A 22667-nucleotide genomic window follows, 5' to 3' on the forward strand; every position below is an offset into this window, starting at 1 on the left:
ACACATTCTACACAAGGCTTCCTTTATGTTAAAGCATTCAGGTCCACAGCAACATAACTCACTGCAGGGACCAGTGCCACATTCATGTGTCCGGAGTCATTTGCATTCTAAAGCGCTGCTTGTCGCTGTGAGAAAAGTCTTTCAAGATAAATGAGGCCTGGTTGGACTGAACCTGCGTCTGATAAGAATGGGTCCCCTGGCAAGGTTTAGAAATAGCTATTAAAATCCAGACAAAGTCAAACACATGCCCTTTTTTGCCGTTGGAGTCAATGTTTTTCTAAATTGATTTCAGCATTTCTCATCCGGACTGAAAGGATGTCGTCAAAGTGGAGAGGAAGACCAGCTAAACAGAATGAAGGGAATTTATTGCAATATGTACGATGGCCCCTGTGGATAATCCAATCCCCTCCCCCCCCCCGCATCCTCTCTCCTTCCCTGTTTCCCCTCTCCCTCTCTCTGACTCTTCCTACAGATGATGAAATGGCATATTCGGGTGATTTTGGCAGCGGGGTTGGATGGGAAGACGAGGAGGAGAAAGAAGCCGAGGAGAATGCAGAGGAGGCTGAGGAGGAAGAGGGAGAAGCAGGAGAGGTAGACGACGGGGGTTATATCTGGTAAAGGGCCAACCAACACGTCGTCCAATATCTCTACGGGAGCGTCTTTGTGGTTCCAAACAAACACACAAACATATACACTGATCCTGCAAAGAGGATGTTCTGAGGCTCTCAAACTCAGAACAACACCGGCTTATGAAAAGGCAACAGGGAACAGTTGCAGGGGTTGGGGAAAAGGGAAGACGCATAAGTTATGGGAGTGTTTAATGTTACAGAATGTTTTAAAAAAACGGACCGGGGTATGGGGTAATATCTGCATTCAGGAGTTTTGTCCCACATACTTGTGAATCTTTGTTCTATTCTGTATGTCTTTTGAACTATCTTTAAGCAGTTTTTAGCTGATGCATAATGGAAACTTTAAGCAGCTGCAGGTGCTCGCAAAGAAAAAAAAAAAAAAAAAAAACAGAATTGGAGACGGGTGCGTTTCAACAATCTAAATTGGCCTCTTTCATCTTTCTTTTTCAGTAGATTTAACAACATTTTCGATAACCAGTCATGGTTTAAAAGGCTTAGACAAAGTTATAAAGTGAGGGAGCCACGTCAGAATATTGAAAAGCACCCTGTCGACTTTATCATGTTCATGTCATACGCTTCAGCTCATATGTGACAGTAGTGCTCTGTCTCATTCAAACTTTCTCACCCATCACTCCTTAGCTTGTATATAATGTGTGTATCAGAAGACAGATTGTCACCTATTAGTCCTGTTATGCCTTGAAAGACTAGCAGAGCATACTGCTTAGTTGACAATTGTACATCGTGTCATAATGTGGATCGATTATTGTGTTTAATAAAAAAAAATGAATAAAATAAAATGTTCTATGTGGCTCAGCTGGCCACCGTACATCTGAGTCTGTGCTGATTTGTCTGTTCATTTCTTGAATTAATGAATGAACTTGTCCTTTTATTTCAGATCATCAGTGACATGACGGTGATGACTGCACAAATGAAATACATCAGTGTGTGAATGCATGAGTGGGTGCAGCCCTGTAGTTTCTATTCATGTCCACTAGATGGGAGTAAAGTATCTTCTCGTACCACTTCATAAAGTTATGCGCTCCACCACAGCTCAACTAAGTAATCAATAATCAGTAATCACTGACTGTTAATAATAGATGAGAGCACAGCATCCATCATTGACCCTTGACCCCTGTCTCTTTTTGGATATAAACGCCCATTAAATGTTACTGCAGGTAAATACAAATTCCAAGGTCAATTTAACAGCCAAGATCTGAAAAATACCAGTATTCATTGTCAATAGAGAAAAAAATTAATATAGAGGTAAATTATCTGTTCAGTCTTCAGCTTGTTAAGATACTTTATTGAAGCTGTTTGGTGACTGTAAACCAATTACACTATTGTACAGTGCAACTTGTCACCTTGGAATATACCCGTGCCATTAGTGAAGAGAAAAAAATCCACTTAAGTTCTGATGTGGTCATTCAGTACATTTAGGTAGTCAGCTGACCTCATTTTTCTTTGTCACATAATGTTGCTGAATCTAGACGTGGCCAACTGAACCAACCCCAGATCTTAACACTGCCTCCACAGGCTTCTACTGGCACTAAGCATGATGGGTAATGACTTCATCCTCCTCTCTTTTCACCATGATGTGATGTACCCATCAGTCTGGAACAGGTCTTGTGTATATAAGAATACAATTTTTTTTAAAAAATGTATTTGTCATTTGACAGCACAGTACAATGTACAGTACAGCAAACGAAATTGTAATTCGATGTTAGGGACATCGGGCCGCAGCAAAGACTGGTCGCGCTGCCCAGAATCCTTTCTATGCCATTTTTTGTTGATATTACATACAGGTATGTATATATACATACATACACACACGCATATATACATATATACATACATACATGCATACATACACACATGCATATATACATACATACATGCATACATACACACATGCATATATACGTACATGCATACACACATACATACATACAGTACATGAATGCATATATATATACACACACACACATACATACATACTGTACATGCATACATAGATACATATATATACATATACATACATACATACATACATACATGTAAAATACGGAAGCATTTGAGCACCGAGGGAGATCTAGAATAACTTTATGTGATTTGCTGAAACACAGTCAACACCCTTCCTATCTAGGTACAAACAGAACGATGAAAAGCTATAGAGTGCATCTGTAGGGATCATTCTTTGGCAGAGGTGTCAGAAGTATTCCCATTTATTACTCGGGTAGAAGTATAGATACTAGGGTTTAAGAAGACTTCTGTAGAAGTTAAAGTATCAACTTAAGCTTTTTACTCAAGTAAAAGTGAAAAAGTACTGGTTTCAAAACTACCTAAAGTATAAAATTAAATGTAAGAGGAAAAAAATGCCAGTAGGACAAAAGCTGAGGTGGCGCCACAGGCGCCTATAGTGCACTACCCCACCTCCCCAAAAAACATTTTTCTAAAGGCCATAATGACAATAATGTTATATTAAAATATTAAACTTGAAACATTTGGGATGCACTAGGCTACCGGTTTCAGCCACATGTATGCCCATTGAAAATGAATGCATTTTAGTCCAATGCAAATGTATTAAAGAACCACATATGTGTACAACTGAGCATTAATGTGTTTCATGGAGCTGAAGACATGATTACTAGTTGAATATAAGTATTGGAATGGTGCAAAAAGTCAGGTGTGATGGATCATGTACAAACCAATAGGGTGTCAGAATGGTATATGTTTATACTTCTCATCCAACCACAATCAAAATCACTCTATCTGGATAGTGCGATTTATCTGGATAGTTTTTTTTTTTTTATTTGAATGATGACAAGCCAGAATGAAAACAAGCTGAAATGTAATAGGAGTAAGAAGGCTATTTTTAAAATGTAAGGAGTAGAAGTACAGATAATTGCATCAAAATGTATGGAGGGGAAGTGAAAAGTCGTCTGAAAAATAATTACTCCAGTAAAGTATAGAGAATCAAAATTTCTACTTAAGGTAATGAAGTATTTGTACTTCATTACTTGACACCTTTGCTCTTTCGGTCACAGAAGGTCACATATGCAAAAATCCACACAGTCTGACATCTTTCTGGTAACGCAAGTGTCTGCAGGACCAGGAATAACCCACAGTCATAGTCTTGTCAAGTTCTTAACACTTCTCTTGCAGAAATGCTCCTGGCTTCATAACTCTGGTTGTAGTATCACTGCTAATTCCAGTCGTCAGTGTAGATGCAAAGCACTGGTTCAGTATTTGTTAGAATGGAATGACAGATAACAAGAAAATCTGATGCAACCTCTAGCAAACAGCACAAATCACAATGGGACTGATCTTATCAGTCTGTGCTCCAGGTCTGATTTTTAGCATGTGCCCTCAGTATGAAAAGACATATCTGAATTCATGAGACTTTTGTGTGACTCTAGATCAGCATTAATCATAATTTTTCACTGGCTGAAGTCACTTTGTGAGCATAAACATGAAAGACACCTGTGATGGGGGCAGTAAGTGGATGGGGAGTGGGGTACTAGACCTGAAGAAGTAGTTGGGCTGAAAATGACATACAAGCAAACCTGAAGGTGACATGTGACTAGATAATGACACATTGTCCACTCTGACACATGTAATGTCAATGCTTCCCTTCATTTGTCACCAGTCTATATTTGTCTTATTCATCTTGGATTTGTTGTGTGTTTATTACCAAGACAGATCAGTCCAAAGCCATGTTGACCAGTGACTTTACCCAGCCTCCACTTTTCCAGTCAGGATTTTTTTTTTTCAATTCAATTCAATTTTATTTGTATAGCCCAATATCACAACAAGGTTATCTCAAAGGGCTTTACAGAGTCAGTTGGATGTAAACAACAACAGTCAAATAAACAGCAAGAAAATGAGTAATGTCTAGGGCATCCCCCGTCCTTAGACCCTCCTTCTCGGCAAGGAAAAACTCAAACCCAGTGGGAGAAGGGAGAAACCCTCGGGGAGAACCACAGTGAAGGAGAGATCCACTCCCATGGACGGACAGGCTATAGATGCACCAGGACTGATGGACGTCCATTTGCAGATGTAGTGCAAGGATGCAGTAGGGTGGACACATGAGGGGTCCATCCCGCTGGATGAATCCATCTGGGATAAATCCGTCTGGGAGTGGTTTGGGTAATGTCCTCTTTTTTTGGTGGTGCCATGAAGTTTAAGCAACAATAAATATAAGGACATATACACTGAATTTCAGGTCAAAAATTTTAGGATGCACTGCCACTCTAAAGATCAGACCTACACTTTTAAAGGTCTATCTTTACAACTGTACATCTCGCATGCAATGCAGTAATGATAGTGTATGTAACAGGCAGTCAGTCATCCTCTGAGCTGCTTTATCCTTGAGAGGGTCCGGGGGTTCTGGAGGCTATCTCAGCTTCCTATGGGCAAAGGCGGAGTTCACCCTGGACACGTCACCAGTTCACATTTACTCTCACATTCACATTCACATCTATCTATCTATCTATCTATCTATCTATCTATCTATCTATCTATCTATCTATCTATCTATCTATCTATCTATCTATCTATCTATCTATCTATCTATCTATCTATGTATCTATCTATCTATCTATCTATCTATCTATCTATCTATCTATCTAAACACACACGTATGTATATATTCCCTCCGAGTCTTAAAAGCTCAGACATTTCACCTCCTGAAAAGTTTATGACTGAGTCAATCTTTTAAATGTTCACTGTTTTAGGGAGAAAAGGAATATAAGTTCATAATTTTCATAAGCATATAATGTTAACAAATGTCCAGCTACTTGCACAACACTGACGCCAACACAAACTATCCCTAGGTACACACATATTTTATGTCAAAAACCTTTTTGTAGTTTGACCTCAGTGTACTCTATAGAGTGATGCATTATATGAGGAAGAGTCAAAAAGTTATCTTCATCTGTTTAAGCAGTAAACTTGTAAATGAATATTTAATATTTATTTATGCATATGTATGCATTACCTATCGATCTGTTCATCACGTGTTACTGAACAGCACAGATTATAAGCATTAACACCTAACTGTCATATAAATGAGCATAATAACAGACTACTCCAAAAACACACGCAATGTCTGATCTGTTTGATCTTGGGAAGGTTTATATCTGAAAACTTCAAGGAATAATAGGCAGAATACTCTATTACTAAAATTAATGATCGCTGCAACCATAATTCTGACAGATAAGTTAATACATGACACATTATGATGCATTAAAACAGATTATTGTCCAGGGGTGGAAGTCACAACTAAACATCTACTAAGATAACCAGGTTTTTGGGAGCACTTAAACAAGTTTTTTTTTTTTTTTTTTTTTTTTTTTTTTTTTATGTAACTGAGTAAGGTGTACAACTTGAATTAATATCCTAACCTGGTACCTGCATTTAACTAATTTAACTAATAAGGTTATTTGAGTGCAAATGGGTGACAACACCAACATACTGACAAATAAAGTACAAAACTACAGCTACAAACTGCAGAGTAAAGATTGTAAACATGCACCAAAAAACCTTCAGTCAATGAAGCTGAAACACATGACACACACATCCCAGTAAGAAAAAGGCAAACATCACTTCTTTACACCTTCAATACATGAAAATGGCCTTTTCAGCTGCATCTGTTGAATAGCATTGAAAATGGAGCTGACTGTACTTAAAAGAAAATATTATAATGAAGCTGAATAGAACATGTTAATAAGTAATTTATTTAACAGCAGAACCTGAGCTGGTTTGTGGCTTATACTGTCAGATTCTCTTCAGTGAAGGTTTTCATAAAGCATGTCCCAGTGACAAAGTGGCAAAAATCACTTCTGTGTAGCTTGTGACATTTTTCTTCTTTGTTGTGATTTCTTTATCAGTCAGTGGGTGAAATAATTTATACTCAGCAGCACAACCAAAGGAAAAGTCACCACCTAGAAGTTACTTTGCAAATAATTCACATCCTTCAGTTAATTACTGACAAAATGAACAAGAACCATTCACGGAGCATGTGCGTCATGTCTGGCACATGTATGTTGACATTGTTTACACTGTTATATTTGCACTATTTACATTGTTTACACTGTTACATGTATGTTTACACTGTTTACACTGTTACATTTGCACTATGTACATTATTTACACTGTTACATGTATGTTTATATTGTTTTCACTGTTACATTTGCATTATTTACATTGTTTTCACTGGGACATGTATGTTTACATTGTTTACACTGTTGCATATATGTTTACATTGTTTACACTGTTACATATATGTTTACATTGTTTACACTGTTACATGTATGTTTACATTGTTTACACTGTTACATGTATGTTTACATTGTTTTCACTGTTACATTTGCATTGTTTACATTGTTTTCACTGGGACATGTATGTTTACATTGTTTACACTGTTACATATATGTTTACATTGTTTACACTGTTACATGTATGTTTACATTGTTTACACTGCTACATTTGCATTGTTTACATTGTTTACACTATTACATTTGCATTCTTTACATGTTTTACACTGTTACATTTACATTGTTTACATTGTTTTCACTGGGACATGTATGTTTACATTGTTTACACTGTTGCATATATGTTTACATTGTTTACACTGTTACATATATGTTTACATTGTTTACACTGTTACATGTATGTTTACATTGTTTACACTGCTACATTTGCATTGTTTACATTGTTTTCACTGTTACATTTGCATTGTTTACATTTTTTACACTGTTACATATATGTTTACATTGTTTACACTGTTACATGTAGGTTTACATTGTTTACACTGTTACATGTATGTTTGCATTGTTTACACTGTTACATGTATGTTTACATTGTTTACACTGTTACATGTATGTTTACATTGTTTACACTGTGACATGTATGTTTACATCGTTTACACTGTTACATGTATGTTTACACTGTTTACACTGTTACATGCATGTTTACATTGTTTACACTGTGACATGTATGTTTACATTGTTTACACTGTTACATGCATGTTTACATTGTTTACACTGTGACATGTATATTTACATTGTTTACACTGTTACATGTATGTTTACATTGTTTACACTGTTACATGTATGTTTACACTGTTTACACTGTTACATGTATGTTTACATTGTTTACACTGTTACATGTATGTTTACACTGTTTACACTGTTACATGTATGTTTACACTGTTTACACTGTTACATGTATGTTTACATTGTTTACACTGTTACATGTATGTTTACACTGTTTACACTGTTACATGTATGTTTACACTGTTTACACTGTTACATCTGCACATTTCTATACTACTTTTATATTTTTAAAATGTATCCTTTCATGCAGTATATCTCTAAATTGCATCTAATTTCGATTGCACACTATGACTAACTGATGCCGTCACTTCTTATTTCTTACACAACCATTGGTTTGATAAAGACAATAAAGATTGGACTGTGTTTCAGTGGAAAAAGGTCATGTGGTCTGATAAGCCCAGAATGACCCTGTTCCAAAGTGATGGACACATCAGGGTGAGATGAAAGGATGGTGAAGTGATTACCCATCATGCCTAGTGCCTACAATACAGGCCTGTGGGGGCAGTGTTGTGATCTGGAGTTGTTTCAGTCAGTCAGGTCTAGGTTCAGTAACGTTATGTGTCCATAAAACAAGGTCAGATAAGCCTGAATATACGGAATGACCAGATCTGAACATCAGTGGATTTGGATCTTCTCTTCTCTTATGACACAGATATATTCCAAGATGACAATACCAGAATTCATCAGCGCCAGATTGTTACAGAGTCTCTCAGGAAGCATGAGATCATTTTGATTGGATTGATTGGCCACCATAGAGTCCAGACCTGAACCCCACTGAGAATCTTTGAGACCTGATGGAGCAGTCTGACTCTTTCATCATCACTAAAGGATCTTGTCAAAAGAAATCAATGCAAGTCAAGATGTTTCAGCTTAAGGTTGTATGTGCTAAACCAGGCGTATCCAGAGGACATTCTGTAAATTTCAGCCTTTATAATTAAAAACTACTACAACTATGACTGTATTGTCCTTGTACTGCACCTTATCAGAAAATACTGTAATTTTATGCCGAAAATATTGTAATAAAGAAAGACATTGATTTGAATGGAGTAACAATCTGCTGAGGCTCCTTCAGGTAAAGTTTAGAACATATCTCTGTACAAAGACTTTTCCTATTCTGTATCATTTACACTGAAGTGGTCGGCATAAATAGGAGTGATTATAAAGCCTGCATCAGAAAATAAACACACACTTGACAGACTCACACCTTGAGATATTATTTTTTCTTCTCACGAGGTACTGTTTCAAAAACCCAATCCTCCTCTCTGTTTGAAGACCGGCCCTTATTGTGGCTTCCACTCCTGCCTTACCTCATTCTGCAGATGAGTGTAACTTATAGCTATGGGAGGCCGGCAGAAATGAGATACAGGCCAGCTCTGCATATCAGCACTTCTACAAGCACAATACCTATAGAAAAAAAACCCTCTCCTCGAGCCTCTCTGCTATAAACTACTCCACGGTTTGGGAAAAGTGAAATAGAAGCCTCATGTTGCTGTCTGTGCTCATCCAGGCTGAGAAAAACTCGTCTTTTGAATTGTACAAAACTGACAGCAACCAATCCTCTGAAATGTCATTTCTAAGTTTCATGTTTCTGTTATAATGGAAATGAGTAGCAGTAATATCCCAATGGGTGAAACCTTAAATGTGTTAGCTGCAAGTGACTATGTCTGCCAACAGATGTCTGAGTACCTGATACTGACAGCAAGTCTTCTGGCTACCCAAAGGGACCAATCATACTCGGCAACCTGTCAGCCTATTATGCAGAATATTTTTGCTTGTTAAAAACAGGCCAAATGTAACAGCTTGAACACATGCTTCCAGGAGAAGTGTACAGAGTGTAAAAATAAATAACATCACCAATTTTTACCCAAAGGTTTTTTTAATAGGCAAGAATGAGAGACATTAGTGAGGATAGTGTGCAGAAATGTACCCAGAACAGTTTTTATTGTAGTGACAACTACTGAAATAAATTTATTACGTTAATCACATTTCTGTATTCAAGTTACAAAAAAGAAAAAAAAAACCAAACAAAACAAAAAAAAAACATCACGACAGCTATTAAAATAAGACTGAGGCTGTGGTCTTTTCAATATTCCTCACTGTTTACAGCATGGGTTTGAGAGTCAACATTAGGAGAGGATGCCTATTGTTTTAGCTGCTTTTATTTCCCCCCTCTGTGAGTTTGTGCCTTTATTGCTCTGCAGTAGGTCTGGACTGAGCTGAAATACATCCTCTCATCTCACTGGAATAACAGCTCTGCGGTGGTGAGTGTAATGCAGCCGATGTTTTGCCTTCACTGATAAGAATTAGTCTGGTTTGAGATTATTTAAGAACTTAATTTAACTCTTTCATTCATAATTTATAGGACTATATTTGTTTAAATTATATTAAATTCAGTTTAGTGTGGTTTTTCATTCATATTATCAATATAAACTCGTATGCTATAGTTTGCTCTGATCACTTTGTAGCCTCCACACTCTTCTGACATCTCCATTTGTGTTGTCCAACTCCTTAAACACGTTCACATCCTTTGTTTGGTTAAAGATCTGCAGCACTCTTTGAAATACAGTCACTGGAATGCTGAAGTTGAGGTGTGGGTAGGTCACTTTGGCAGCAAAATCTCTGGTGTTACTGGATACGATACCTGCAATACATCAAATATTTGCACATGAATGAGAATTCAATCAGCTGATGTTTATGCTGCACTCTTTTCACACTCAGTACATTGTTACACTCATTCGTTTTGTGGTCCCCGTGCGCCCTCTGCTGTTTAAAAATGGAACATGTTTTTACCCAGTAGCTCTCCTGACCATGGGCGCACCACAGCGCCCCCACTGGTCCCTGCTTGGACTGCACAGGTGGTCTGAAGCATGACAGGCTGGAAGTGACAGCTGATGAACTTGGAGAGTACGCCACGGGTCAGGGACGGGCCACAGCTCCGACCCACTCCACCGAAACCCACCACAACTACAGGCTCACCTACAGGCACAGAACACAGACATAGTATAGAGGAGTAAAAGTATAAAGCACAAAGAAATCCTACTGTTTGTGTGAAACCTGACCTGGATTAAAACACTGAGCCAGTTGGGGGACTGCAACCGGAACAGCAGGGTCTCTCATCTGCACCAAAGCCAGATCATAGGGAGAAGACTCCTTAGTGGAAAACAGCACGTCACCTACAACATCATGGAATCTGGAAAACAGTAATAAAATGTAAGAAACACACTCATCACATCTTCTGTAACAAGAAATGATCAGGTCAAAGGGGGTGCATAGAGGAAACAGAAGAAATAAATGAAATCCTACTGTCAGATAAACGTGAGAGAAAGAAACTCGACCAGTTCATGTTCAAACATTTGTATAGAAAAGGTGTAGAAGGTGAAAAGGTGTGTGAGGTGTACATTACCAAGCATTTGTCATGTGCAAAGTCTGTTTCTCACTAGGGATTTTTATATACATGTAGTAACAGTATAAATCGGATCAGGTTGGTCTATGTTTATACTAAAACATTAGAGGCGAAGGGCTTATAGCACAGGTGTCAAACATGCTGCCTGTGACCCAAAACCGGCCCTCCAAAGGTTCCAATCCAGCCCGCGGCATGATATTATGAAATGCAAAAATTACACTGAGGATATAAACAGTCAAGGGTGTTGAACATGATCTAAAGTAAAATAATAGCATAATAACCTTTTAACAATAAAATGTGAGCCTGAAAATTAAGTACAATTTTAACAATATTCTGAATGTTCCTAAATGTTTTGTGCATTTGTAAATCTGATTGATAAGTTGTGTTAATAATAAACTGACACATAATATTGTAGAAATTATTCTTATTTTAGTTCCAAATTTAAAACATTTCAACAATATTATGCCTGTTGCCAAATGTTTGTGTAACATTGTGTGTAATGCACATGTACAAATTAAATACAAAGTTGAGGCATAATATTGTTCAGCTGCACTTTTTCTGAAGAAATGTCAGTATTTTCTGGTTATTCACATCTTTTTGGTGAAAGCATAGTTTCTAAATGTAAATATTTCCATAATTTAATTTTTTTATTGCACTAAAACAAAGGGAAAAACTTGGAGCTGTCATTATTTATAGGTTTTTATACTATTATTTTACTGGTCTGGCCCACTTGAGATCAAATTGGGCTGATTGTGGTCCCTGAACTAAAAGGAGTTTGACACCCTTGGCTTATAGGCTACTCCAATAAATGTACCTGGTTTTTTATACATTTTATTGAACACATCTTACTTATTTACTATTTCTACTTTTTGTATGTTTGAGTTTACTTACAACCCATCGTCACACACAGAACAGTCTTCCCTCACTTATCTGAATCCTTTTTTTTTTTTCCAACTATATTCATTGAACATTTTCAATGAAATCTGAATCCTTTTTATGTAAAATGGAAAAGCAGTTTTATCCTTCAAAGTGTGCTCTTGTTCTGCTTTTGCTCTTGTTCTGGAAACAACTCCAGCCTTTTGTTTTGATTTATTTCAGGCTCTCTGAATAATTTTGAAATTTGTTTTTTTTTTTTTTTTGTGTCTGTTTTGTTTTTGTCGTTTTACAAAACTGCACAAGAAAAAAATCTATGCATAGTAAAATTTTGTGTGTTGATCAATCTCTTTGAATGAAAAATGGAAAATTCAAGCTTTGGCCAAAATGCGCTCTTGTTTCGTCATTGTCTACATGAATACCTGATGAGGAACAACTTCATTATTTCATTTTACAGTAACCTTTTATTTGTTTTTATGACAATTACTACCCAATTGGAAAAGGCTGAGACTGGGTCACTTCAGTGCAATGTTGACAGTCAAGATACTGATGATACTGGTTTGATGACTCATATATAATCAGTAATGATAAAAAGTCTAATGACAAAATGAGCTGCTGGTAACAAACATCTGAAATCCTGTTATGTATGAGGTGTATTTTTTTTTACTTTGTAAATGAAATAACCACATTGATGGTTGAATCTATCTGAGCTCCAGAAGATATGTTCAAACCACACTAAATGGATATCCAGAGGTCACACAGAAGGTGTAATCTATAGCCTAATGAACTGTGTTATTCAGAATGTCATCCATTCAATTGAAAAACACAAGCTTAGAAAAAGAGATTTTTAACATGAAGACATTGTTATGTTGTCACCTGCCCCGATGGTGAAACTTGAGGGTGACAGGTGACGTCCCGTTGACGACATGGCGGCAGGTCAGAGCCAGCTGAGGACTGACAACAACACCTGAACCCCACAACCTCCCACTGTCCACCAAACACACAGTGGGGAAGTCAACACATTGTGACTCATGGGCTGCTGTTGACATGTGGATGAGCTTCTCTCTCTCTTGGAGGACTGTATCTTGGAGTGGATCTTCCGTGCCAACACAGCGGATGATGTTCTTAAAGATCAAATGGATGGAGCAGACAAGAGACAGGCCTATCCACTCGTTTGCCTTCCAGCCAAATGGAGACACAATCAGCCCGATAAGGCGCACTCTGTCTGCACCTTTTAGCAGGAATAACCCTCCACCCTCTGTGCCTGGCAAGCAGCGGGCATCTGTGAGGATGACAGCATTGTCCTCTCCTGCTAAGTTACTGATGATACCTCTGCTGAGGCTGCTGGTGAAGAGATCCAAGCAGAAGGAGCCGAAAGGTGTCCCACATGCAAGAACTGGACGTCCTTTCTGGAGACAGGAGCTGCTCTGCCAGGGGATGGTGCCTGAGCCTGGACCACAGTCTGCCAAAGATCTGGCCTTGAGCACTGCAAACCAGCTGAGGAACTGAGCATCTCTAAGCATCACCTCATCCTCTTCATCACCATGGAAACGCCACTGATGAGCCTCGTGGAAAACAGTTTGAAAGGCCTGTCTGAACTCCACACACTTCACCAGCATCTGCACCTCGGCTGCAGCTTCATGCTGTGTTGCTCTACTTCTGGATACTTCTGCATCAGTCGGCTCTTGTGCACAGTCGCTGATGTCCAAGTTTCGCAGAGGACCAAAGCTGACACGGATTTGGAGTTTTTTACTCAAACTGTGTGGTGTTATGAGCCTGTCGTTTACATTTAGACTCGTTTTATCGACAATAAAACGTGAAAACGGGAGGCCTGCGCATATTATTGTTCCAGATTGAGGATGAACGATGACGCCGCTAAAACTTACAGATTTTTTGCCAGAAAAGTCCTCGGACACAGTGACTACACAGCAGCACCTGTCAGCCTCTGCTAACTCCATGCCGTTGTTAGCAAAGACGATGAACTTTGAACATGAGCCAACAACGGTGTGTTCTGACTTAAAAATACAGCAACGTGACCAAAAACTAGCGCACTACAAGTATATTTGTTGATTAAAAAAATATCCCATAATAATAGAAAAAGGACTGTAGTCAAAGTAGTCTTATTGCTTATATATATATATATATATATACACTGGTGCATTTGATATCCTGATGTAGCTGTAGTCGCTTCCGGGTTGTGTAAGAGGAGACATGTGATTGGTTAAAGTACCATATTGAGCAGCTCTGAGCCAATGGGAAGTTGAAGGGGCGGGGATTTGTTGCGTCCCCAGCATGGAAAGATGACGTCCCACGTGACGCTTTTGCCCAAACATAAAATACGAGGAAAAGAAAAAAAAACAAAAAAAACCCAAACTTATTTACATTGTTGAAAAAAAATCGATATTTTATGCCAGCCGCACAATACTTCAGCTGGGTTACGTCACCCCATTATAAGGCAGTATATTTTACAGAATTAGACAGTACTTTCACACAATTTCCCATAAATAATCCTTCATTTTGTATACTGTTGCTTTTTTTAAAGATTGTTGTCTAATTATAGCTGTGATATGTGTTGTGTCGTTGCATCGTTTATTTCTGGTAAAAGTAATGCAATATGATATCCTTAGAATAAAAAAAAAGTCTCAGGGTATGTGTGCATGCAGGTAGGTCTAAACTGAAATGAAACTTTTATGAAAGGGCAATTAAAAATCAGATTTACTGTGGAGCACCTAGACACAACTAATGAAAAACAGTAGAAATCAAGTTAAATAAAAGTAAACAAATAATCCAAACCTGCTTACACAGACACACTTCAGATGTTTGTGTATTTTATTGTCACATATTTTCCCTCTACTCAATAAACAAAACATTTTGCACAAAATTCAGTGTGTACATTGTATGATACAGTATGTAGGAATAATTGATTTAAGAAGATTTTGGGATGTTTCTCTTGCTCATACTTAACCTCTCACTACATATATTTAAAGAGTGACCCAGATAAGTTTTAATTAATTGCCAAAATATTTATTGAGCTCAAACATCACCCATTTTAACAACATGACTTATCTTCTGTAACAGATGCATCAAAGATGTAACATAGGCAAGCCACGTTATATTGCAAATATAAATAAGAATGTATTTACATATGAATATTGCACTAAATATCAATGATACCATGCATATCTTTTCTCAAGCAGCACCCAAGTGCTCTCATAATACATCTGCATGTCATAAGCAGAAATTATTCACAAAGTACTTGAGTTATTTCATAAAGATGAGCCGTTTTGGAACTAGTGAAGCCTCTCCACTCTATCAGTTTGTTACATAATCTGGCTGTGCTGATGAAGTTATTATTTACATACACACTAAAACATGGAGCTCCTGTCAGGAAGGAGTCTGCTAATGCACGTGTGGTCACATTCGGATGGCTGGCTTGTAGTGGTAAACTCTATTAGAAAATACATGCCTTCACTAAACTGTCAGTATCCTCAGAGGTAGGCTACTGTGTAGAAAAACACTTCTGTCAACATGAAGAAGAAAACTAATTTCTGCTGCCAGGAAATATTGATGATACTTCAAAAAAAAAAAAAAAAGAAAAAGGAAAGTGAATAGCACTGTTTTATCTCTACCAACAAGGCTTTTTTCCTTGAATCAAGTAGGAGAAACTTCAAGCGCAAATCGACCTTCACTGTAATATAACACCAGTGGATAAAAATAAGCTTGGGTCAAGAACCAGTTCACAGCAATGACATGTTCTATATGGATCTGTCCAGCTACATATGTGGTATGACAGTGTTCCCCACAGGCTTTAGGTAACAGCTGATAGATATTATCCTTTGAATTATTCAGACTACTATGTAATAACTCATCTTCAATCTGCTGGGGCAGATTGTAACGACCTGCAGATTCCTTTAAAGGTGTGGAGAAAACTGGATATATCACCAAATCACTACACCAAACAAATTTGGCACAAAGTTCTAAATAAAAGAATTCTGAATAAAACGTTTCTCTACAGCAGGTAGTTTTGTGTAAAACATGTCTTTGTGTCCATAGGCAGCATGGTAAATCAGGACATATGAAAACAAAGAATCAGTCGATGTACTGGGAGAGCCAGCGGAAACCGTCTCCATATCCTTGTCTCTTCAACACACTGCACATGAACACCTCCATAGGCCTCAAATTCAGCTCCTTCAGTGACACTTTGCCCTGAAAAACAAAAAAATAAAGATATAATTTATTTTATATCCTTATGATAAACTATCAAAGCAAGATAATGAGGGTGGAGCACAAAAAAGCCCTCACGGTTATTAAGAGTTAACTTGAACATAGTGAATGAATAAAACAATGGATGAATGATTAGACCAAAGCCTTCCCATGAACTGACATTTAAATGAAATTTCCTTTCAGTCTCCTTGTCTCTTCAGAAACAGCGAATGCACAAGCTACAAATGAACAATGAAACACTTGCATAGAGCCAGCTTACTGTTTAATGTTTCTGAAGTAAAAATTTACCCCCAACTGTTGAAGTAATTAATAGGGGTGCTGGTGAATTAAGCAGAGTGAAGCCTGCCCTTCAAATCCCTGATTTATTAAGTGGAAAACCCAGTGTGTATGTACAGTTTCAGTGTTAAACCATGGAGGGAAACAGGGCTGGGAAATAAAACAATAGATATTTATCATAAGATAATTTTATATCCAAATCATTATTGTGATTTTTCTTTAATCTTTAGGTATGTTTTGTTTTGTTTTATACTGTCAGCTAAAACAGATAATGTTTTAGTGTTCTGTTGTTTTATTCTTCTGTATTTTGATGTTGAAAAAGATTTTATTACAATCTCTTTCACCATATTCACAGTTTTGTCTCATTTTGTCTTTTTCATGCCATCACATCTTTTATGTAGTTTTTACCTTGTGTTCATCTTTTAGGTCTTTTATATTGCATTAACCTTGTGTGTTACACAGATCATTTTAAAACTGCAAATGACTATCTGCCACATTCAAGTTTCACTCAGGACCAAAAATCAGTCTTTAAATGACAAAAGAATAATGATGTGGCCTTTATCATGACAAAATTCAACTGATACAAAAAATTAACACTGTTGCCCATGAAGTTGGAATCAAATATTTTTGCCTTTTGTCATTAAAAGATTGTGACAATGTGATTTATTCTAAATGGATAAAGTGTAACTGGGACTTTATGGGCAACAGTATCTTATCATGACACCATTTCTGTCCATATTATCCAGCCCTGGGGTACAGACAGGCAGAATTATAATACAGAAATAAAACTGTAGAATAAAATGTGTAAAGAGTGCTCATTACCTTCCCAGTTGTGTGTCCGTGAAGCCCAAACATCCCTCTGAGTGCATCCTCACTGATGGCCTCTGGACGATCTATCTTATTCCCCAAGATGAGAACGGGCACATTGGAGATAGTTTCATCTGTTAACAGCGCCTGTGGACAGGAAATATCAATACTGCAGATCAGTGACTCCCAGTCTGAGCTGTGGGTGGAATGGTGCAGGTTCCTACCCATAAGAAATATTTAGAATCAAACACTTAATTTCCTCAATTTCAGTGAATTTTTATGCACCGGTTTGATCCTACCACAAAACAGACTCCAATATAAAACTCAGGTAAACACATGAGCACGTGTGAGTATTACATATTGACATTAAAAATCAAAAATATTGTATACAGGGAAATACTTCACCTTAGTCCTGATTGTTGATCAGAGTAATGATTAAAAGCTTATTCAGGTTTAGGAAGCTGTTAGTTAAAGCTGTGAACAATAGGCTGATGAACAATATACAGATATGATCCTAAACTGGTATGTGAACAGACCATTGGTGGCAGTCATCAGCACTTCTGACACAGCACTTCTGGTACGGGAATATTTTGCCTTTATTCCAGAACAACGTCTGTGCAAATAAAATGGTGGGATCATTTGGTCCCACCTTTATCGTGGTTTTTTAATGCCTGTGGAGGTAGTAACAGAGCCATGGTGGAATTATGATTCCAGAACCCTATGTAAAAGGAACACCTCTCGTTCCACAACCAAGGTGTGATGTTTTGATGACAGCGACCCCTGCACCTGAGAGATGCAGCCGCATATGGAGGCACTGACATGGATTCTGCGGCAGCTGCCCCAGGTATGCCAGGGATGCCGCGGGTGCTACAGCTACGTGCCACTGTTGCTCCAGTTACATGCCATTTTCACCCATGGCACTACGCCGGGGGACCGGTACCCAGGGCGGCTGCTGCAGAATCCATGCCAGTGTCCTCATATCCGCACTTTACAATGCACTACCGCCCCTTTGATTCCGGAACGCAGGCCCGCTGTGTAAAAGTCCAGCCTGTCTCACCTCTGTTAATCCTTTGTCTTAACTGTGTAAATCAGTCAATGGAGGCAAAAAGGTGGGATCACCATCTCGCCTTTTTTCCGGAATCTCTGTGTAAAAGTGGCTATTAATACATGGTTTCTAGGTGAGATCAGAATGTTGGGGTGGTCTAGACCGGTCTTGAGCCAATATAAACAGAAACAAACTGTAATAATAATAACAATAAAAATAATTTTTAAAAAATGAAATGAAATTAAATAAATAAAAATAATAATAATAATACACTTGGAAAATGTTTTTGTGTTTTTACTATTGAGGTTTATTGGTAGGTGTTCGATCAAATTCCACAAGTCTGTTACCTTTTAACATAGATCCAGCTTTTAATCAGTGTTCAGGGATGTCTCCTAAACTGTGGTTTATGACTCACTGTCGCATTAAACTCTTTGGTAAATTTTGACTAAGTGCTCATTCTTTTGCACTACCAGCAGTAGTTGCATTGATGTATTACATAGCTTTGTGCTTTTTTAACCTGGTGACAAGGTTTTTAGAGTCACTGTGCATACATTCCATAATGCAGTATGTTATCATTCAAGTGCTCTGAGAGGACATTAGGCTTGTACATCGACTGCTTCCCTGTTTTCAGGCTGTAAAAAAATCTATTGAATGACCCTGATTTTCAACTAATCACAGGTAGGACATTAAATACATGATTGACAGGTGTAACTGTCAATCACTGATCAGACTCCCTTAGCTACATCCTGGGTATTATCCTGCTGCACTATCCTGCATGTAAATGTGAAAGATTGGAACAATGGCTTCAGACTTCCATAACAACATGAAGCATCATCAGGTTCACCTATCTTTTTACTTAGTAAGAAAGAGAGAGTTCCAGGATTCTATTTTCTATTCCATTGATTTCGTCTCCTGCAGCTTTATAGAGAAGTACTTTTTTTTTTTTTTATCTCTCTTGACTACTCCTATGTGGGATTTTTCTACTCTTGAACTTTCCTTTTTCTCCTCTCTTCTTTCTGTGATGAACATAATCTGTCAAACTGTAGCACCATGTTGTTTTGCACATGGCATATCAGTCTGGTGCCTATATATGGACATGTTAGGCTGGGTCCTTATGCTTTTGACAAATTATCTGGTACTCAACATGCTCAAGTGAGAAAGGACAAAACTGTTATGATTCATTAGTCTGGAGGAGGATTTTCTTGTTATCCTCATTTTGCTCTGTAGAGATCACATCTCAGAGAAACACAAAAAAAAGCATTCCTGCACAAGGCTGATGACTGTTTTCTCACATGGAAGTGAACTTACATCCAGTTCAACTTTAGCCTCTGCTAGCCGCTCATGATCAGCACAGTCCACCATGTAGACTATCCCGTTAATGGCTGGGAGGTAGTTCTTCCAGATTCTTCGTGCTGGGAATCAAACAGCATTGACAGTATCAACCACTAATGCCACTTCAAGGTCTTCATTTGTCATTCAAATTCAGCAGCTCTTTCATAACTCCTACCTTGCGTGTGACCTCCGAGGTCAAATGTTGTAAATGTCATCCCAGCAATAGTCAACTCTTCTGACGCTGAGGACAGAGAGAAAGCAAAGCAGATACTTTTTCACATGAGTGATGTCACACTTGCAGCCCTTCTTTGCAGAGCTGAGTACTGAGCTGAGAGCCTGACAAATGAATGAATGTACTTGGATGTAGAGTGGGAACGTGTTGGCCTAGCCTGTCGTCTCTCAACATGTGTAGTAGTGTTGTTTTTCCAGCATTGTCTAGTCCCAGGAACACCAGCTTCCCTGTCTTCTTGTATAAACCTAAGAGAGAAAATCAAGGGGAAAAATAAATCCTGGTGGTACTGTATATATTTGACAAACATTCAAACTATTTTATCACATTCATGAACATACTCCAGTACCTAACATTTGCAAGACGCTGCTGAAGCCCCGGTAGATCCAATCAAATATAAAAGACATTTTTCTTCACTGCCTGTAATGAACAATAGACAAACCAGATGAATTTATCAACAAATCCTGCAGCTTCAACAAGAATTTCTCAAACAAAATGTCAAAATTTCACAGGTTGTAGTGTCTCAAATGTAGGGATTTTATACCTTTGGGATGGGTAATAAAAAATAAAAAAAAAACTATGACAATTTTATATCGCAACAGTTATCACAGATTGAGACATTCAAAGTTCTTTTGTCTTTGGGGTTTATTTTAATCACATTTTCAGCTAAAACACTTGTTAAGTGTGTCAGTGTTTTGTGGTTTTACTTCATTTTAATGATGCAAATTGTGATTCTGAACAAACATTTGATTACTATTACCGCTCTGATAAACATTTTGCCTCTAGATTTCTGAAATGTCTCTCTATTTGGTAAGCGTTTGTCATTTTCTCATTATAAACAACCAACCCATGGTTTCCTATACTTTCAGTCCCAACCAAAAAAAACCTGCCTTTGTACTGCAACAAATAATAACTGGACACCTAGTGTGTTGATTATCGATATCAAGAAATATGGAAGACTTCAGAAGGATTTTTGTCCCAGTAACCCAGCCTTATACTAGAATTGACCTGACTCTTGAAAGAAAACTTAATATTTCTGGGTTATAGAAAATAACATTAAACTGCAGTGCTGGAATTGCTTATGAAATCACACAAAAGAGGCATTCAATACAGCCATCTTTAGTCAGCCTTCTCTCTTTCAAAAGCCTTTTCGTGTTCACAAAACCTTTCCAAATAAGCGTCACAGCAGTTATAAAACATGTAGGCTATAGAATCGAACACGCTGAACGCCAAAAATGCATTCATCCATGTCGCAATCTAGCACTGGAGCTCTTTGTTAATCATTATTCGCAACCTGGGATTACTTTTGTGGTATGTGTAAGCTGTGTATAATCACATCAATGGCCTCAAAGCCTGAAAGGAAACAGGGAGAAAGTGAACAGCGAACAGGCTTCAGCGTTTCTTTGGCGCCGGTTTGTTCAGAGTGAAAGCTGTGTCACTGAGTTACACTGATCTTCCTCAGACTATTTTTACGGCAAGTTGTAGCAAAGGATACTTGATCCAACCATTTGCCTGCTGCCTTGAACACACACATATACACATACACATATACACAAACACATTTACACAAGTACACACACACACACACCTGTCACTCTCTGTTGAACTTCTTGTGCTGTTTGATGAGGCCTTCACTGACTCCTACTTCAGGAAAACTAACTTTTAGTGATTATTTAATGTTTTAAATGTCTCAGCTGAGGCACGCGTGAATAAAAACGTATACATAATCTGTCTGGCATGATTCGTACATGTATGAAATGATTTTATAGCTGCGAAATAACACATAACTTACTCTAAGCTAGCCTTTGACAAAAAAAATAGCCTAGTGCTGCTTTAAAATATGTCACATAAAGTTAAAAAAGCCCCAAGAAAAACAGCCTGTTTTTATTATTTCTGTAAAAACACACTATTGGCTGCTCTAAACTCCTACCTTGTGGAGTGTGAGTGATAATTCCAGTGGGTTCATGGTTATTATTGTCTTTACAGACCAGTCACCGGGTAAAGTAAACAATAAATAGGCTAACCTTTAAACAGGTTGACCGGGTGCTCCAACAACACAACAAACGGCTTTATTTAGCAGCTGCAGGAGAACACACGTGTGAGGGAAAAGGGAACAAGGGGACGGCAGAAACAGGAGCTTTACCTCGGTTTGCCGACTTTCTGAAGTCCCCGTCCACCGCCGGTGTTTGGTCCGAGTCTGTTCGGAGCCTCAACAAGTTTGACAGTTCACCGGAAGTACGTCATCAAAGGGGGGGGGTGTCAAAGCCACGGGTGGGTGGGAGAGGAGGCAGGGGGGCAGGGGGGCAGCTTCCACTGTGTACATCACTCTAATTCAGTTGTTCTCAAAGTTTTTACTGTGGAGTACCCCCTTAAATATACTTTTTTAGCCAAGTACCCCCAACTCTCACTTCAGCATTTTTGATTCAAAAAAAAAAAAAAAAAAAAAAAAAGGCAAAATTTGTTCCTATGCCAAAGGTGTCTGTTTTTATTTTCAAAACTTTGTAAACAAACATCTATATTTTTCTGTAATATATTACGAGTACATTTTGTGTGCAAAACATAAACCTAAAAGTGCCCTCTTTCACTGAAAAGAAAAATAAATTAATTGGTCATTAATGAATAAATGAACTATGAAATAACTACTTAATCACTCAAATAAACTCATCTTGAATAATATAAAATAGAAATGCTCTTGAAATGTTACCAAAGCCTAAATAAAATGATTTTATTATTT

General features: G+C 37.8%; 3 protein-coding genes across 4 annotated transcripts in view; 1 reads left to right on the plus strand and 2 right to left on the minus strand.

The window, feature by feature from the left end:
- Nucleotides 1–1455, plus strand: part of spock2 (SPARC (osteonectin), cwcv and kazal like domains proteoglycan 2) — a 67243-nt gene extending 65788 nt beyond the window's left edge. Inside the window, 1 exon segment of the mRNA XM_030156312.1 lies at nt 473–1455. Coding sequence (XP_030012172.1) covers nt 473–618 — 146 coding nt within the window. The 3' untranslated portion in view covers nt 619–1455.
- An 8369-nt stretch (nt 1456–9824) lies between these two features.
- Nucleotides 9825–14189, minus strand: tysnd1 (trypsin like peroxisomal matrix peptidase 1). Its single transcript, XM_030155498.1, has 4 exons — nt 12897–14189; nt 10804–10934; nt 10535–10720; nt 9825–10385 (listed from the first exon to the last, which is right to left on the minus strand). The coding sequence occupies exons 1-4, from the start codon at nt 13976–13978 to the stop codon at nt 10183–10185; spliced, it is 1602 nt and encodes a 533-aa protein (XP_030011358.1). The 5' UTR covers nt 13979–14189; the 3' UTR covers nt 9825–10182.
- A 642-nt stretch (nt 14190–14831) lies between these two features.
- On the minus strand, nt 14832–22156 carry sar1ab (secretion associated, Ras related GTPase 1Ab). Of its 2 annotated transcripts, none has more exons than XM_030155500.1 (7): nt 22077–22156; nt 20283–20353; nt 20062–20181; nt 19880–19945; nt 19681–19784; nt 17343–17474; nt 14832–16226 (listed from the first exon to the last, which is right to left on the minus strand). In XM_030155500.1, the coding sequence occupies exons 2-7, from the start codon at nt 20338–20340 to the stop codon at nt 16110–16112; spliced, it is 597 nt and encodes a 198-aa protein (XP_030011360.1). In that variant the 5' UTR covers nt 20341–20353; nt 22077–22156; the 3' UTR covers nt 14832–16109. The 2 variants fall into 2 exon arrangements, with proteins under 2 accessions (XP_030011360.1, XP_030011361.1); XM_030155501.1 differs by lacking the exon at nt 22077–22156 and adding an exon at nt 21522–21541.
- Nucleotides 22157–22667: the final 511 nt, after the last annotated feature.

The sequence above is a fragment of the Sphaeramia orbicularis genome, chromosome 15 (assembly GCF_902148855.1).
Source record: "Sphaeramia orbicularis chromosome 15, fSphaOr1.1, whole genome shotgun sequence".
Lineage (NCBI taxonomy): Eukaryota > Metazoa > Chordata > Actinopteri > Kurtiformes > Apogonidae > Sphaeramia > Sphaeramia orbicularis.